The following is a 20,420-nucleotide window of genomic DNA, read 5'->3' on the forward strand; positions in this document are numbered from 1 at the left end:
ATGTTAGCCAGACTTGCCTTTTTAACTTTAAAAATTGCTCTTAAATGTTCTGTGTTTGTCCTGTATTTTTCAATTAAGAGTTTTATTTTTCTATAAAAAAACTTTGACTTGCCCTGAGAGCCTCTTATTAACATCCTGTGCTTAACAAACCAGTTTGGTGATTCTGTATATTAACTTTCATTTTCATTTCGGTTTGGATTCTTGTCAGAATGAATCCTGACTCCAGCAAGTGCAGCTAAAAGTTCAAGAAAAGCCAGAAAACTGGAAGAACTGTAAAGCGGAAAACATCAGATATAAACCCATTCATATTCTTCATATACTTCATTTGTCATTACTTTCACAAGGGACTTCAGAGTTTGTCTGGCAAAACAATTAGATTAAACTGTTGTTTTTCACATACTGAGGGAAAAAAATGTTAAAAAGTTTGCCGTGTCTCTGCTGTGTGTTTTTTTTTAACATTGATTTTTGTTTTTACAGTAACTAACTGTTAAGTTTCAGCCAGTTAGTTACTGTGATTTGATTTTGGTTCACAGTAAAATACTGTTTAAATGCTGCCAGTTAGTTACTGTGATTTTATTTCACAGTTACTTGTCAATTACTGCCTGTTACTTACTGTAAATTTCACAACACATTTTTTACAGTGTATACTCAGTGGGATCATGCGCCCACGTTTTTCACTCACCTGTTCACCTGTACTCATTTGATGTCACAATAAAGCTGATCTGAATTGTGCAAAATAATTTAATTACATTTTAAATATAATGCTTTCTGCAGCACATGGTTTCACAAAGACTCTTCAGATGGTGAAGGAGAATTTTGGATTATCACGAGATCTTCGAGGATCAGAGACTCATAAGTGGAGCTGGTGTTCAGGACTGATGTTCAGTTACTCACTGTGGGACAGGGGGTTCTCCTCCAGATGTGGAGAGATGAGACTCCATCGTGGAGGAGCTTCAGCTGAACACCAGAGAAGCTGTTCCCTGTGAATAAATCAGTTATTATAATATCAACAGTGTTATAAATATATTCATTAATAGTATAACATTACTGAAATATAATCATTTAACATAAGAAAATTTAATTATTATGTTTTTATTTATTGAAAAAAGGAACAGAGTTAGAAACACTCCTCTAAAGAAGAGTGGAGCCTTATTGAGGGGAGTTTCTGCCCTCTGCCGGTCAAGCAGCGCTACTGCACAAAAACACGCTTATACAACAGCAGAGTTTGAGGGGAGTTTCTGCCCTCTGTTGATCAAACAGCGCTACTGCACATCAACACACCTGTACCTTTACCGCAGTACACCTGTAATGACGCAATTCCGGAAACTCCGGCAATCTGAACTATTTATTAAACATATATATGTATTCCTATTTGAGCTGTAGTTTGTAACATTACAGTATATTTATACTCTGTTTACACAAATCCACTCTTCTCCATCTGACTCTCTCCAGATCTGATCCAGGTTCTTCAGGTGTAATCCGACCCTGAGCTGAGCTGAAAGAACAGTTCTGTATCTGAGGAACACTCACAACATCTTACTTTAAGCTGCAGGTCCATCTTCTACATTCTCCTTAGTTCTGAATTTACCGAGATAATCCGAACCTCTGTAGATCTTCTCTCCTGATCACCTGATACACCTTATTTCACTTTCTCTTAAACTGCGTCACTAAACTCTCTCTAAACTCACCCCTCCCTCACTCTTTCCCTGAGAAATGAACAGTAGAGACGCTGCCTTTATGTTCTTGTACACAGTCATTGGTGGAGAAGACTGGTGGTCGGGGCCATTGTCAGTCACTCGCAGGTGTTCTGTGCTCTCATTTGTTCACATCATCCAGGTGGAGCTCCAATAGTTCCAGTTAGTTCTTAGCAGGTAATTTAAACACAGAGACAGAGCTTAAAGCAACACAGCAACACTGATACGTATTTTTTTGTTCTGTAAAGAGTCCAGGAAAAGAAAACACAGATAAAATGGCCCAGTAGTGTAAGGCACTGCTGTTATGATCAGGAGATCGTTGGTTTGAACCCCAGTCATGCAGCTCGCCATCAGCAGCCGGAGTCCGAGAGAGAGCACATTCGGTTATGCACTCTCTTGGTGGGTAGATGGCGCTGTTTCTCCACATCACTTTCCAGGTCAGCACAGGCATCTGTGAGCTGATGTATCGGAGCTGAGTCGATGTGATTCTACTTGATAATGCTGCTTCATCAGCAAGAGGTGGTGTCTGATGTCACATGTATCAGAGGAGGCGTGCTCTGTTTTTTAGTTTGTAATATTTATTTTATGTCATTGTATACATGCTATGGTTTAATTTAATCAAACATTAAACATGCATCTAGATGTGGGTAATTAAAATGATACTTAATTTAAACGATAAAATGTGAACTAATTACAAGAAATCTTACTACAAAAAACGACATTAAAGTAATAAATCAGTGTTTATTATGTGGAGGGAGCCCTGGTACCAGTAATACACTACTGGTGATGAGCAGTTATATTGGTCTTATCACAGAGGCAAAAATACATTGAATGAACTGTAAATAAATGTTCAGTAACACTTTATTTGGATGGTCCATTTTTGACACTAAAGATAGTTAGTTTACACTAACTTTAGTGTCAAAAATGACCATCCAAGTAAAGTGTTACCGTTTATATACTAATATCTTCTATTCTAGTGTATAGGAGTGTTTATTAAGGGGGTTTATAAACTAATATCTCCTATTCTAGTGTATAGGGGTGTTTATTAAGGGGGTTTATAAACTAATATCTCCTATTCTAGTGTAGAGCAGTGTTTATTGAGGGAGTTTATAGACTAATATTTCATATTCTAATGTATAGGAGTGTTTATCAAGGGTGTTTATAGACTAATATCTCCTACTCTAGTGTATAGAAGTGTTTATTGAGGGTATTTTAGACTATTATCTCCTATTATTCTAGTGTATAGGAGTGTTTATTGAGGGTATTTATAGACTAAAATTTCATATTCTACTGTATAGGAGTGTTTATTAAGGGTGTTTATAGACTTATTTCTCCTATTCTAGTGTAAAGGAATGTTTGTTGAGGGTGTTTATAGACTAATATCTCATATTCTAGTGTATAGAAGTGTTTATTGAGGGTGTTTATAGATTAATATCTCATATTCTAGTGTATAGGAGTGTTTATTGAGGGTGTTATAGACTAATATCTCCTATTCTAGTGTATTAGAGTGTTTATTGAGGGTGTTTTAGACTAATACCTCCTATTATTCTAGTGTATAGGAGTGTTTATTGAGGGTGTTTATAGACTAATATCTCCTATTCTAGTGTATAGGAGTGTTTATTAAGGGTGTTTATAGACTAATATCTCCTATTCTAGTGTATAGGAGTGTTTATTGAGGGTGTTTATAGACTAATATCTCCTATTCTAGTGTATAGAAGTGTTTATTGAGGGTGTTTATAGATTAATATCTCATATTCTAGTGTATAGGAGTGTTTATTGAGGGTGTTTATAGACTAAAATCTCCTATTCTAGTGTATAGGAGTGTTTATTGAGGGTGTTTATAGACTAATATCTCCTATTCTAGTGTATAGGAGTGTTTATTAATGGTGTTTATAGACTAATATCTCCTTCTCTAGTGTGTAGGAGTTTTTTGAGGGTGTTTATAGACTAATATCTCATTCTAGTGTATAGAAGTGTTTATTGAAGGTGTTTATAGACTAATATCTCCTATTCTAGTGTATAGAAGTGTTTATTGAGGGTGTTTATAGACTAATATCTCATATTTTAGTGTATAGAAGTGTTTATTGAAGGTGTTTATAGCCTAATATCTCCTATTCGAGTGTATAGAAGTGTTTATTGAGAATGTTTTAGACTAATACCTCCTATTATTCTAGTGTATACGAGTGTTTATTGAGGGTGTTTATAGACTAATATCTCCTATTCTATTGTATAGGAGTGTTTATTGAGGATGTTTATAGACTAATATCTCCTATTCCAGTGTAAAGGAGTGTTTATTGAGGATGTTTATAGACTAATATCTCCTATTCCAGTGTATAGGAGTGTTTATTGAGGATGTGTATAGACTAATATCTTCTTTTCTAGTGTATAGGAGTGTTTATTGAGGATGTTTATATACTAATATATTCTATTCTAGTGTATAGGTGTCAGCCCGGAGGTTCCTCCCTTCCAATCACAGCAGCGTGCGATGTTGTTGCGAGTTCTGATCACCGGCCCACCCACTCAAGCTGTATGCAATTTCACTACCATGCTTGCTAGTAGTGTATCTTATATTTGGATATTTCTCATGCTTGCTAGTTAACCATGCTGGTTGGTATGCCAGCTAAACACAAATACACCATACACTGCACTAGCAAGGAAGATCATACTCTCATTTCCCACAAATATATTAGATTAAACTATTAAGCGCAAGTTTTATCTGAGCTCATAAGTTATTATTTAATTTACTCTGGGAACGTGTCATGGTATGTTAAAGAAAAGACTGGACAACAATGTGACCCTCACAGGTGTGCAGACTTTAACAGGTAACTTTTAAGGTAAACCAGCCGAACCAGCTACCAACAAAAGCTGGTCTTGAGCTGGATTTTCAACATGTGCATGATATGTACACACAGCTATAAACACTGATAGGACTACAGCAACAGTAATAGTCAGGCGCAGGGTCATCATACCTACCTTAAAAACATAAAACATAAGTTTTTAAATAAAATTCTCACTCAAACTAGGCTTTAATCTTTCAGACACACACAGAAAGTAATAACTATCATGACAGTCTAGCAACATAAACGCAAGCTAGTTAGTTAACTGTCTAGCTAGTTAACTAGCTAACTATATTTAAAATGCCTTCACAAGCGAACGAAAAAACTCCATAACTAGCTAGCTAGGGCTAACTTCTAATGGAATTCAAATGGAAAAATATTTTACTATTAAGTTGTTTTGACCGTTTCTGTTCGCCCATTCTTGGTGACATTTTGACACGACTTAAAGAACAACTATACGATTCTAATTTTGTCAAAATCTATAGTAAAAACTATAAAACAGACACAGTATGTAAACTATTTGTACACTAGGTTAGATATGCTGACCTGCTCTATCAGTATAGGTTGACCTGTGATAAACTACAAGAAGCTGTACATTTTTTACACTGTTCAGCACCTAAAGAGCCGGGTCATGATGATTAAAGAGTTTCTCCATCCAAAGTACAATATTAAACTCGAGTTAAACGCTGCTTATTGTTCACAACCCGCAGAAAGTCAGAGGAAAGTTCACGGATTTACAGAATCCAGAATCTTTGACCAGGTGTTGCTAGTGCTGTGGAGCCAAAAGTTTTCCTGTCAAAATAAAAGTCCCCATAATGAGAAAAATTCAGTTTTGAGTCTGTAAATAAACTGAACTAGTTTAAGAAAATATAAAGTTATTTATATTTATAAGTTATAATTATTATTTTAGGAACAAAACTCATTATTTGAATCACCTGTGCTTTATCATGATGGCCCCACCAAAAGAAAGTGATCCACATAAGGTTGCCCAAAGGCAACAAATTAAAGAAAATATCTAAGCTTACAATAAAATGTAAAAATATAAATGACCAGGTATAATTTTTTACATATTATTGCACATATTTTTATTTATGACCCACGTGTGTGTCTTGTTGTACTGGACGTAGATTTTTGTAACATTATATTAAAAAATAAAATAAATAACGAAAAATAAAATATGGTATGGTATGAACTGGTGAAACTGACAAACGCATTAATTAATGTAGTTAAATAGTACAAGAAAGGGTAATATCGTTTTAAAACTAGTGTTGCTGGGTAATATAGTTTTGAGCTGGCACTTTATTAATATATTCTGACTCGGTACACATAACTCTTAAACAAAATAAGCTTTATATAGAAAAATATATTCTCTCAGCCACTGGCAGCATGTTTTAGCTTGTTTTGTCCCAGATGAATAGACACACGTGGAGATTTGCCCAGCGTGCTGCAGTCAGTCTGCTGAGTGTTGTTGAGGCGCAGCGCCATCTAGAGTGAGCAAATGACCATTTTAAAAAATATATTTAAGTCTTTAAACAGTCTTGGTAGAAATGTAAATATTTTTGATTCCACTCAGTGATCTGAATCTTTTAAAATATTATTACACTCAATACAAAACAAAATCTATATATATATATATATATATATATATATATATATATATATATATATATATATATATATATATATATATATATATGTGTGTTAGTAAGTGTACACTGTGTTCTCAACTGATATCCTGGTTATGACTGATACTAATAGCTTAGGTTCTGTCTATTGTTTGGGTTCTTTTTTTTTTTTTTTTTTCAAAAAAAAAAAAAATCTATAAAAAAAATTATACCACCTACTGTTATGATTTAAACCCCAGTCAGAATGACTATTTATTTGTATTATATATTTATTAGTGGTGTTAATAAATAAACAAAAAAATCGAATTACTCACATTAGAAGTATTTAATTAATCACGATTTATCACACTTTTCTTCCTAAAGACTAATCTTTTGATAATGGGTATTTAAATGTGAATAACAGAATCAATGTTCAAATCATTTGTATTATTTGTGCCAGTCACTTAAAAAATTATTTGTATTATTCACAACAATATTCTGTGACTAATTCATGGACACAATCATGATTACATTTTTTAAATGCTGGTATTTCACAGTATGTTTGTGAAGGGGATAGTAATAATGGTGTAGATTTACACCGGGCAGAGAAGATTCTTTTTTACTGTTTTATAAAAACTCCCGGCAGTGTTGATGCTTTTTAAAATTAAAAATTGTAATGTGTTTAGTTGCTGAGTTTTACTGAGAGTTAAACGGAGGAAATAAATGCTAATGTAGCTCCATATTCCAACTCAACAGCTTGAAAAGTCTACTTTCTGAACTCAACAGTAAGCGTTGCTGTGTTAAATTGATAATACATCAACAGGCTGATGATTAATTTGCTTTAAAACAAAATGTACCGATTACATATTAATGTATAACCTTTATTATTATTATTATTATTTTATTTTGTACAATTTTTGATTATTGTTGGCTGTTTCGGAAATAAAGAGATTCACAAAGAGAAACGGGTTTTGTATCAATCTTTGGGTTTTTATTGAAATGGTGCCCAGGATTCTGTACATTAGACAAAGGGAGAGATATCCAAGGATCTCTTGCCATCCTCCTGGTAGGTTAAGAGAAGCAGCGAGGGGAAGGGAAAAGGTGATATGGGGCGGATGAAGATAAAAACTAAAAGATGGAAGGACAAAAAAGCCATGACACAGGAGAGAAAGAGAGAAGAGGAAGCAAGAGGAAGAGGGGAGGCACTTTGTTTTTATATCTCGAACGTGTGGAGGTCCGGGAGCTTTAAAAAAAATAAAAGCCTCAGTGAAACATCAAGCGGGATGTCCCGTGTGAGCCTGAGAGTCTGTCACCCGTAAGCACCCTCTCCCACCCTTTTATAAATCTACAGGAGAATGGAGCGGTTAGCGGTCCGTCCCGGTCAGGGAGGCGCGTTTGGCCTCAGACGTCTCTCCTCCTCTCCTTCCTCCGGCGCCCCTCTGCTTCTCCTCCGGTCCGTCTCTTTCGCTCCTGTCCTGGCCCTCACTTGCTGGCCATGGTATAGCAGCCGTGTGGGTGCCACTGCATGTCGCGGATGCGCCTCATGGACTGCATCATGGGGCAGCGGGCGCCATACTCGTTAAAGTGCCTGTAGTCGCCCTTCTCCAGCAGGTACTGGCTGCCACGGTAGCCAGGGTACTGGTAACCCACCCAGCTGAAAGAGAGAAAGACAGAATAGTGCTTGTGGTCAGACAGTGCCTTTAACAGAAACAGGGCAGCCAATTAGCTCATTAATAAAGTATTCCTGAGCTGGTCTAGTTGAGTTAGAGAAGCAATGTTTAGATGTTCAGAATAGGGACCACTGGTACAACTCATGGCTACTTACGTTCCACAGCTGACAATGATGCTGCCAACTCTGTCGGTGAATCCGTAGGAGTACAGGCTGGGGACATCATCATCCATGATCTCCATCTTGCGACCCTTGTAGTCTCCCACCTCATACAGACAGATCTTGTGCTTCTCGGGGTCCTGCAGAATATACAAGGAGATATATATGAGTGAAAATACTGACACACTGTTTGATAGAATGAAAATATATGCCATATTTTTTTCAGAATTGCTCACCATTCTGACAGGTCTGAAGGACAGCAGGTAGTCATTCCTCTGGCAGTTGCTCCAGGAATCCCAGCGGGGGTAGTCACCCTTCTCCAGGATGTACATATCTCCGCAGAAGTTCATCTGCTCCCAGCCAACGAAACTACATAAGAAAAATAAACCAGGTAAATGTGAGGGAAATATGCCAAAGAACATTTGTAACACTGTGTAGGCTGGTTCCATCATCCCTTGATCCCTTATGCCACTATTCATAACCAACCATTCCACCATTCAAATATGGATTCATTCATAACCATCACCATAGCCATGCATTAGTTTCTCCCTCTATCAATCCATTCCTCCAACAATCCCTCTATCCATCAGTCCCTCAGTCCACCATCCATCCATCCATCCACCAATCCTTCAACCAATGCCTAGGATGCTTCCAAACTTACGGTCCACACTCCACGCGCAGAGAGCGAACTCTGTCCATGCCCATTTCACACACATTCATGCACTCGGCGTTGATCTCAATCATGCGGCCCTGGAAGTTCTCCTGGTCGAACACGTACATCTAAACCAGAGAGAGAGAGAGAGAAATGTGACAACCTACAATACCAAAGGCTGCTTAGGAAATTCAGTATGCAGGAGTGTGAAGCTGCCTTTCACCTTGTAGGCCATCATGCCCATGCCCTGGTCGGACTTCTTGGTCTGGGCGGCCTTGCCGTCGGTCTGGGAAGCGGTCTTTTTATCTCCACCGGAAGACATGATGCCTGAAGAGAGAGACAGAGAAGAAGACAGTGTTGATTAGAAAATATGAACAGATCTATCACATAATAAGTTAATGTAGAGGAAAATTATTTTAAATTAAAGAAGTCTAACAATAAACCAGCCTATTTAACACCCACCCACCATATAAATGGCTAGGCAGGGCTGAAAGGCCTGGCGTCTACAACTGTGTACTTTTTCTATGTTTGATTAAGTTTTTTTTTTTTCACTGCTAATCCTTTGCTGTGACCATTAATTAATCAATTAATCCATGTGCCAAATATGTGTGAGGGTTAACCTCCTGTCTGTCTTACCTGTGTGTTCAGTGAGTGTGGCTGTACTCAAGTTCACTCAGTGAGTGTGTGTGTGTGTGTCAGTGCCATGCCTCTGGCTCTTATACCCTGGCGCTGAGTGTGTGGGGATTAGCACTTGACAATGGGGCTCGCTGAGCTCAGCACACGCACAGAAAAGAAGCCCCTCATCATCACCACGGTGGGCGAGAGACACAGAGACAGAGAGAGAGAGATACATACACAGCAACATAGAGTATAGGACCTCCCCATGACAATTCAACTACAAACACTGTTAGAAGTCATCCCTGTTAGCTCCAAAGTCCCACCTATATGTTTAAGTATTAGAAAATAATTGGATAAAGTGTTTATAATACATTTTAACAATTAATACAACAGCATTACCCATTCATGATAAACTGCAGCTTTAATGATCTGATGCTTAAATCATGGTTTAGTGTATTTAATGATTATAAGTAGACTGTATCAATATCATATAGTTTCTGAATCAGTTTTATTCTATAAACTACAGACAACATTGCTCTCTAAATTCAAATACAAATATTGTCATTTACAGCATTTATATGGAGAAAATGAGAAAGTAACTGAGAAAATGACAAAATAATCACAATCACAGTTCTTGGCATATTCTCCTCCACCAGTCTTACACACTGCTTTTGGATAACTTTATGCCATGCCTGGTGCAAAACTACAGGATTCATAAAATTTTATACATCTTAATGTGATGTAGTTTTCAGAGGCCTTAAAAGTTTTGGAAAGTAGGATTTTATTCGACACCACTGTGACACTTTATTTTGGTGTAACTGCTAAATGCTAACTTGATAAATGCTAATGGACGTTCTTGAGATGCTGCTTTTTTACTCTTGGGTCTCATTAATCAATTTTTATCATCCTCTCAGGTTTGCAGTATTTACTTAATCTGAGAAGAAATGAAAACTTTATACACTTTAGAATTGATCCTGCTTATTCTACTAACAGTCATTGTGCCACAAACACCAGTGACCCAGTTCCATTTGCAGCCACAGTTGACCAACACATAACAGCAGATGTCTGTGCCTTCACCATGTTTAACAGATGATCATGAAGAAAAAGTTACTTCTTTAGTTATAATTAATTTAATATTCCATGTTTTAATATTTAATGTTCTGGGCAGTATATTAAACGTTTTCATCACTCTTAACAAGCCTTCCTGTTGTTTCATTAGTGGTTTGCATCTTGAATTGAACCCGGTGGATTTATTTTTATGAAGCCCCCTTGTTAAATGAAGTATACTCAAAAAAAATAAATAAAATAAAAGTATGTTCAAATTAGGTAAAGAATACTAAAAGTGCATTTTCTATTTAATATACTTTATTAAAATACACATTAAATATAATTTTTATTTATTTATATAAAAAGTATTTTTAAGAAATATGCTTTAATGTATACATTGTGTTGATAGAAAACATATATAGCGGAATAAAATACTTAAAGTGCACTTTTTCCCCCAGTGTCATGAAGGTGTACACAATATGTGAATTATTACACAAAGTAGTACATTTATAATATACTTCAAATCTATTAAACAAGGTGTTTAAACACATAATTAAATCTGCATAAGTTATATGAAAAAAGCACCCAAAAGCAAAATCTTTTATTCAATTTTTATTCATGTGTTTAAATATAGCTTAATTGCAACTGAAATATAAGTTGCCATACATTGTTCCAACATAGTACATTTAGTATGTATTTAAGTACATATTTTAATTTTGAAATCTATGTACTGTTTATGTTAAGTAAATATACTTAATACAAATTTAATTTACAAGGGCTATTTCTTTGACAATGATATGCCTACCTTACTGCTGGGCTCTAGACTAACTTTTTGCACTGGTTGCACCGGTGCACCTATTTTTTTTTTTCTTAGGTGCACCAACACAACAGTTAGGTGCACCCAAAGTTTTAACTGCATTGCATTTAACACTGCAGTTTTACAGGTTCATTTTTTAATTGCTGTCCACACAGGCAAAATTGACTTGATGATAAACTAACAATCTGTTCTACATACAGTTCTGTACTTGAAGCAAAAATAAGGTAAACAAGCTTACTTATTGAAAAAGTGTTGTTGCTTAAAGTGCTTCGTTGTCATTAACTTTAAACTTAAAAAAATAATAAATTAATTAAAAATCTTGAAGTGCAAGTGTTTTAAAGGGCTTTAAACTGAAAATCTCATGACTCAATGTCTATGGATTACCCTCCATTGCAGTCACACACCCCTTAGATGGCCAACTCCTGTAGTTTGGCCTTTTTGATATAGGTTAGTGCTGGACAATATGGCCAGAAATTATATCACAAAATATTTCATGATTTTAAACTGTACGATATAATTTCGACACTGAAATGATTAGTATAAATGCCACCGTCTCTGGTGTATGTCATAACACCTGCTATGGAAGCCTGTAGTGTTTCTTACCTCAGTGAAGCTGGCCCCTCATATAATTAGAAATGAAATAAAAATATTTGCATTGGTTAGTGCTGGGTTTGTGCTGGTTTGTGCAGCAAAATGAACATTTGTGCTGTTATCATTATTGAAATATTAAACATTTAATTTTCTTACCTGTTATGTAACCCAGCCCCTCATTTGTGGCCAAATCGCACCAAAGTGGTCTCATTGGTTAGTGCTATGTTTGTGCTGGTTTGTGCAGCAAAATGAACATTTGTGCTGTTATCGTTATTGAGATATCAAACATTATATTTACTGTTAACCTTATTGAGATATTAAACATTTAATTTCTGACCTGTTACGTGACACAGTGTTCTGCTGTTTCAGCTCGGCTAAACTGCAGTGAACTGATGGCATTACATCCTGTAATGAACATCAGTAAGTAACAGATACTGTAAATACTGTGTATCTTTTACAACCCAAGACCATTTTTTATCATTTGATTTATTTATTTATAAATTAAAAAAATTATGTTCTTTATTGTTCTTCATATACCAGAATAAGTATACGAGAGGGGCTGAGGACTTTTATTATGAAATGCATTAACAGATTACTGGTGTGGAAGGCAGACTGCTAGTGTTGGAGATTGCTAATTGCCAACTGGCCATGCTAACTGCATTTTTGAGCTGAAATAATCACTGTTTTCTTAATGAATTCTGTTGATATCAGAATGATGCTACTCTGCTGGTTAGATAAAGTAAGCTCTGCAGTTTAAAATGATGTGTGTATTTATCTGTTTGTTGCTTTAGTCTTCTGTTAATAATGTGAGAACACAGGCATATTGTTACCCGTTTAAGGCGGACCTGGGGCAGATTCTGAATGATGTTGAAATATAATTATGACCATGGGGTTCCAGACTTTCTCTAAGAAAATAAAACTGCTTGTCAGAGTCACAAGTTACTTCTGAACCAGTAAAACTGCTGTGGCTATGTAAATTAAAGAATTTAAATAATCTCTCAAAGTTAATCCAATAATAATTGTTTTTAAACTTTAATTACAACTGTAACTTTGCACTTCATTCACACTTTGATAGTTTGAATGCTTCAAAAAGTGCGTTTGACACAATTACAAAAATTGTCACTATGCACTATCCTATGTTTTTTCTACCTTTTTCATGACAAAATGAAGCAAAATGAATATAGCAGTAAAACATGTCAAGTGGTACATTTAATTTACAGTACAAATAATTTAATAGCATTGGCAATATTCCATTGTAAAAATGACGAGTGTGTACACTGGTGCAGCTTGTGGGAGTGAAATTACTAGAGTTGGCAGCCGTTAGACATGGATTGTGTCCAATCTCGTTTGGGAATGATGCATTAACCACTACAGTATAGGATAAGAATTAACTGATGGTTTATAGATATTGGGAGACAACACATTTAATATTTAATTTAGAATCTATATTATCCACCCTCCATCAATTCAGTTATGCATTATTATATCCACCCATACATTCTTGAATACAACTGTGTCTATCCATCAGTCTACCCATTTTTTATACTTCCATTCATCTTTCCATCCATCTATCCATCAGTACACCAGTCAACTCATTCCTTCACCTGTCTATCCTTACAACAAACCTCCATTTTCCATCCATTACTACATCATTACCCAATATGGCATCCATTTATTCATCCACTCACCTTCCCATTACTCTATACCACCTTTTACTACACCCAACCATTACCCCATACTTTACTTTATTTTACCAAATCCATTTAATTATCATCACTGTCCTATGAAAAACACTTATCTCCATTTTTGTCGATTTTTAGTTTACTACATAATTTGAATAGATAAACTGTCTCTTACACTGTGCCAAAAATCTTCAACTTCTATTGGAACTTTACAGGTTTTTTTCTCTCTCCTGTAAAGTTGCTGTTTTGGAGATAAGTGTTTTTCATTGGACAGCGATGATATACATCCATTAGCCCATGCCTTATACTTCTATTTGTTTCTCCATACCTACTTTTATCCATCTTTTTGCTCTATTTAGTCAACACTACATCCATATACTCATTACCCCATACTTTTATCCATCCATCCATATCTGCTCATTATCGAAAATCTACATTCAATCATCCATCATCCATATCTACAACAATCTGCCCATTACTTCATACCCACATCTGTCTATCCATCTAAACTATACACCTAACACTATATCCATCTACTTAATACACCATACCTACATCCATTTATTTCCCAGCCCATTCACCCATTATTACATTCATCTATTCATTACTTCATGTCTTCATCCACCCACCCCATTAGCCCTTCATCACTTTATTCACTCCCTTATCGGTGTATCGAGCCCTTCATCCATTCACCCTTTGCTTGGCCCAACCTGACATTCAGTACACAGCCCAAAGTTTACACCTCCATACATCTCACTCTCTTACACCCTCACACGCTCCCCTATAGGCACCTAGGCACCTAATCCCAGTTATTCTGCTCTCTTTGTGTGGACTGCTGACCCGCACGAACATACCCGCCACATCCCCATTGTGTGCCCGTGTCCACGCGCCCCTCTCAGCTCCATCACCATAGAGCAGCCACTCTATAGTATGTGCTGAGCTGGCGAGCATGCGAGAGAGAGAGAGAGAGAGACAGAAAGAGAGAGGGGGGGAGAGATAGGCTTCACGTGCCCATCTCTCTCTCTCTCTACCCTGTGCTGGTATAAAACCGAGGCGCCAGGTTCCCTCCAGGCTCCACGCGAGACAGGCATTACAGAAGCAGAGTCAGTGACTAAAACGGTAAGGCGCGCTCGTGCTCACGCGCTGCACTGAGACTTAATGCACACAACTGAATTTAAAGGGATTCAATCCACAAACATCATTAATTAATACTCAGTCTAAATAACAACAGTCTGCACCAAGTGGTCTGACTTATAGCAGTATCTTTTTTTTCCAAAAATATATATATTTTTTACTGTTTTTAATTGTAAATCTCTGTCAGGCGAATTTACTTCTTTAACTTAAATTTCTTTTTATTATTATTCTTTCTTATTGTAAATCCTCATTTTGCAGGTCAGTGTATCAGTGACAAAATTTAAAGTAAACCTCTTCTTTAAATGAAAAATTACACACATTACCTTTTTAATGTTTACCTAAGTGAATTAGTGAATACTGCTAATACTTTACTTTATTAACACATTAGCCACCTGCAACCTGTGTGTTTAAATTAGTTGTGTTTATCATGCTTTTTAAATCATTATCATCATAATACTCACTCATTCTTCCTCCTCAGGAATAAAGATGAATCGATTCAACCGAGCTGCCATGATGCACCCCATGGTGAACTCCGGCATGGGAATGTCTCCCTTCTGGAAGGTATGTTTTAGTTATTTTTTTATTTTTTAAGAGATTTTTTAAGAGTGTGAAATGTAGGTAGAGTAATTTATGATAAAATAATAAATACATACATAAATAAATAACTAACTAAATAAAAAGCTCTCCTCATGGGAGTGTAGTATTGTTAATAATTTGCATCACATCAGCACCTTGTTTAGTAAATAAGAGTTTGATGATGATAAATCAGGTGAACTGCTGATTAAAATCCATCCACTGAAGCGTTTTTTTGGGGGCTTCCATGAGAAATTTGAAAAACAACTAGATTACAAGAGCTCGACTACGTTTTACAGTAAAATAATATTTAACTGCTCAGAGAAATGGCTGTAAATGTTTGGTTTACTTCATAATTTGAACGAGCAAACTGTTCCTTGCACTGTCAAAATTTCTTGAAGAGTCAACCAATAGAAATTCTCCAAAATGAACTGAAATGATCTCTTTTTACATTGACTTCAATTGAGAGCTAAGAGGTTTTATCTCTCTCCCTAAAAGTTGATGTTTTGGACAGCGTTGAAACACTGATCAATGTAGGACAGTGGGTCCATGAAGATGAGTTGAGAAACACTGTGCCTTAGGGGATTGGGAACACCCAGACCTGTATTTGTTGTGAGGTGTTATCTTGTGGATGAGGTTGATCAGTCAGTGAGTTTATTATTTCTAATGAAATATTTAGGTTCAGTTACATGTCACAATATTTAGGTGTAGCGATTTGCAACTGCTGTCATACACTAGAAAACAACTGAACCACCCCTTACACACCCCTACACCCTTAACTTGTGTTCTTGTTGGGTTTTAGGTGACTGTGTTCGAGCAGGAGCATTTCCAGGGCAAGTGTCAGGAGTTCACTTCCGAGTGCTGCAACATCCAGCAGTGCGGCTTCGATAACATCCGCTCTATTCGCGTGGAGAGTGGCTCGTGAGTCTGCCCTGTGTGTCTCTGTTTGTCTGTGTTAATTTTTATAGCTGGTTAGTATATCTTTAACATACCTTAGCTTTAATATAAAAAGACTGACACAGACTGAGCTTGTGAATTATGATTTTAGATCACTATTTACTACAGACAATACAAATGTTTATATTTTGCAAGAATTATCACAATGTCTACTTATCTATACTTAAAAAAACATTGCGTATATAAATGTGCCATTAATTTTGTACACGCCATATTTAATATGTTATGTATGTCAATCAATTTTCAATTCAGACCATGCTATCAACATGATATGTGATAATGTGACAGAGACTGTATCACTGTAAGAGGAACAGTTTCAGAGTGGAGTTCAAGTGGTTTCTGTTTTAAGCTAAACTGACAAACTTTTGAGACATACAACTGAGGTAAAGGTTGTAACAGGGTGTGCAAAAATGACAGAAAAAAGTAACAGGAAAGATATACATGGGCATTTGTAGGATGTTGCACTGGGCTTCCTCACCCAAAATTCAGTTAACTGAAGTTGATTTGTACTTATTATCATTTTATCAGGGGTGCCTAAACTTTTGCATTGAGCTGTAAGATGAGGTGTGTGTTTCTGGATTTTAAACTCACTCTCCCTCTCCTCAGCTGGGTGGGTTATGAGCACCACGACTTCCAGGGACAGCAGTTTGTTCTGGAGAGAGGAGAGTACCCCCACTGGGACTCTTACTGTGGAAACCTGGCCTATCACGTGGAGAGATTCATGTCCTTCAGGCCCATCTACTGTGCTGTGAGTTACCCATTCTCTTTCTAGAACATAAATGAAATGCACAATTGCGTTATATATTCAAAATGTGAAGTTGCTTAGAAATATTATAAAAATATCAGAATAATTTTACGTGCTGTTTTGCAACTGACTGGGATTTGCTTAACTAAAAACACTAATTCCAAACTTTTAAGTAGTGGTAGTGTGTGTGCTCATTTTTTATTTGGCCAAAATAAAATAATCAGGTTATTTCTGTCTATATTCAGATTATTTATGTATAGTTATGTATTTTGGTATTCAATGTATGATTAAACATTTAATAAATGTAATTAAATGACTAATCAATGATGTCACAGATTTTCCTCACTAATAAATGTATGGATCTGTTTCCTCAGGCTCACCAGAGCAGTCGTATGATTATCTTCGAGAGGGAGAACTTCCTGGGCCGCAGCGCTGAGCTGTGTGATGACTACCCCTCTCTGCAGGCTATGGGCTGGTGCAGTATGGAAGTGGGCTCCATGCATGTGCAGTGTGGCGCGTGAGTTTCCTTACACACACACACACACACAACCAGGGTGGACGATGTGACAGATCAATAGCAATATATATTAAACCCATTCATCATAAAATCATGCCATACCTTTTTTGAGATGTGCAACCACAACAAAACAGCAACAACATTAATATTGTCTTTTATATATACCCTTTAGTTAATTGGGACAAAAAAACACATTTAACAAGAAACAGAATGAAGAAATGAATGACATTTAATTTAATAACACAAGGCAAGCAAGTAGTGTATTCCCTGATTATTTAATCAGGTACTTTGATTATTATTACAACTACATTCTAAGGGAAAAAGGAAAGTTGGAATACAGTCATATAAAGATGAATTATATTAATAGACTTTTGTTGATATACAAAACCAGGAGTACATGTGTTATCCCCTTAAACTAGAGGACATTAAATTAAAAACTAACTAAAAATATTCTGTATTTAATCATGAAACAAATATAAATTAAAGTTAACATGCTGGTTAACCTAAATCCCTCTAAATTTTGGTAGGTAATAATTGTGCAATTAAGAAATAAACAGTAATCTAGCTAGCTTCTGAATTGATAGAAGTGATGCTGTATTTATATTGGTAAATAAATAATCTAAAAAATCATCAGGCTCCAAAAAAAGGAACATTTCTGACATTCTGAAATTGAATTTAATTTAATTTAAGAACACAAGGCTAGCAAATGCTGTATTCCTGATTATATAATCAAGTACTGTGATTATCAAAACAACAATTATCTGCAGTATTATTAAATTATCAAACATGTAAATACATTGTCAAATAGAGATGAGAATAAAGAAATTGTATTCCATTTTATAATAATTTTCTGGAGATTTCCACTTACAAATATAATGAACTCCATATAAACATTATCTGCCTAAATAATGTAGTTATTGAGTCATCTAAAGCTAGTTTATCAATTTGGAGACTGGATTTAATTTAATTAAAAATAGTTTGTAGCCTCCTAGAATCCAACTGATTATTGTAAACCTTTCAAGGTGCAAAGGAACAACACATTAAAATCTTTTTTTGTCTTTTATTTATTGCAAGTAATGAATTCTATTGAAAATACAAAAAACTATTGAAAGTTACGTTTTTTTTTTTATCTTCTCCTGTAAAAAAAATTCTCCTGCCCTATTGTTAATCACTCTTTCTATTTTTTTTCTGTGTGTGTAATACCTGTGTCTGTGTGTAGTTTTGTGTGTTATGAGTTCCCAGGCTACAGGGGCAGGCAGTACATCATGGAGTGTGAAAGGCACAGTGGAGACTATCAGCACTGGAGAAACTGGGGCTCCCACAGTCAGACTCCTCAGATCCAGTCCATCCGTAGGATCCAGCACTAACAGGGCAGCCTCTACAAGAGACACACCACTGACCGCCCAGCCGCCCGGCACACACACCTCACACACTCTCACACACATGCTGTTTTTCCTCACCAGTGTCTTTTTATCGGCAGCAACACCATCACTACTCACACAACCACACGCCGTTACAGCCATCCTGTCCCACACACGGGTGTCAATCACAGTTTCTTGTCAGGTGCTAAGCCACACCCCCTGAGATGCTCCATCCAAACTTCACAAGACCACGCCCTCACAAGGTGATCGATCGGTCAAGAGCAGCTCAGGTGTGTGTGCAGGAGAGAGAGAGAAAGTATCATGAAGCAATAAATGCATAATAAACGCATGTTCACTTCACAGAGTGTGTCTGATTATTGTGTGTGTGTGTGTGTGTGTTTGTGTTTAAGTGTGTATGTTTGTGTGTGTGTATATATACACAAATAAATCCAATCAATTTCATTCATACAGTTTTCACACTTGGACAGCATGACTGGTTTCCACATAAAATTACAGTATATTAAATATGTAAAATATAAAATTGCATTTTTGTCTTTATAATTTTTTTCTTATGCTTAATTAGCAGTAATATTGACATAGATTTAATACAATATTTACATATTTAAATTACTTTAAAACCAATATATTCAAAGATTGAAAAAAAAGGAATTGAACTAAAGCTGACAAGAATAAACACACTAAAAAGGACTCTTTTCAGTCCCTTACATTCTAAGGAAAAAAGCAAAGTTGGAATATAGTCATATAAAGATTAATTATATTAATAGATGTTTGTTGATATACAAAACCAGGAGTACCTTAAATAAGAGGACATTAAATAGAAAACACATAAAACATAGGGTCTTTAATAGAAAAAAATATGTATGTTAAGATTATCAATGTGAAGAAAATAAATGAATGCAAGACTGGCCAAATTAAATTAAATTCTCTTAATAAAGTGTTGTCTTCACAATAATGATATTCTGTGATTAATCATGATACAATTATAAATTTAACTTAAAATGCATTTTTCCTATGTAATTTCCATGAGGTAATAATTGTGCAATTAAGCAATAAAGAATAATTTAGCTACTTTCTGAACTTGACAGTAGTGATGCTGTATTTACATTGCTAAATAAATCTTTTAAAAAGTCATTAAACTCTGAAAACTTGATAACGTGATTAATTTGCTTTGTAAAAAAAAATTGTGTGTTTAAGTTTTTAGATTAGTGAAGTGTTTTTTTTTTTTATATATATATAATTTTATATATAAAGGCCAATTACCCAACCCACTCATTAGAACTCCCCCTATCACTAGTGATGCCCCAACACCAGGAGGGTGAAGACTAGCACATGCCTCCTCTGATACATGCAAGTTCAGCCACCGCCTCTTTTTGAACTGCTGCTGATGTAGCATTGCCGAGAAGCATCACAGTGCAATCAAAGTAAAAGCACAGGGACTAGGTTACAATACATCAGCTCACGGACGCCTCAAGGTGCGGACATCACCCTTTGGAGTAATGTGGGAAGAGAACGCCATCTACCCACCCAGAGAGCAAGACCAATTGTGACTCCGGTAGCTGATGGCAAGCTACAGCAACAGGATTCAAACTAACAGGATTCAAACCACTATGATCTCCTGATCATAGTGGCAGGGCTTAGCCGCTGGACCACTCGGAGACCACAGATTAGTCAATTGTTATCGCATTAACATCAACAGCACTAATTTATATCTTCTTTTATTATTTGGAAAAGGATGAGTTTTT

General features: G+C 35.9%; 2 protein-coding genes across 2 annotated transcripts; one reads left to right on the top strand and one right to left on the bottom strand.

Moving 5' to 3' along the window:
• Window positions 1-7,356: 7,356 nt before the first annotated feature.
• crybb1l1 (crystallin, beta B1, like 1) lies at window positions 7,357-9,307 on the bottom strand. The gene is given in 6 exon segments (NM_001319963.1): window positions 7,357-7,789; window positions 7,961-8,103; window positions 8,200-8,332; window positions 8,625-8,743; window positions 8,839-8,942; window positions 9,252-9,307. Coding segments are annotated over 5 exon segments (666 nt in total). The 5' UTR covers window positions 8,938-8,942; window positions 9,252-9,307; the 3' UTR covers window positions 7,357-7,617.
• Window positions 9,308-14,426: 5,119 nt separating this feature from the next.
• cryba1l1 (crystallin, beta A1, like 1) lies at window positions 14,427-18,986 on the top strand. The gene is given in 6 exon segments (NM_001318743.2): window positions 14,427-14,489; window positions 14,983-15,065; window positions 15,880-15,998; window positions 16,641-16,782; window positions 17,154-17,296; window positions 18,516-18,986. Coding segments are annotated over 5 exon segments (627 nt in total). The 5' UTR covers window positions 14,427-14,489; window positions 14,983-14,990; the 3' UTR covers window positions 18,664-18,986.
• The last annotated feature ends 1,434 nt before the right edge of the window (window positions 18,987-20,420 follow it).

Source organism: Astyanax mexicanus, chromosome 10, assembly GCF_023375975.1.
Source record: "Astyanax mexicanus isolate ESR-SI-001 chromosome 10, AstMex3_surface, whole genome shotgun sequence".
NCBI lineage: Eukaryota > Metazoa > Chordata > Actinopteri > Characiformes > Acestrorhamphidae > Astyanax > Astyanax mexicanus.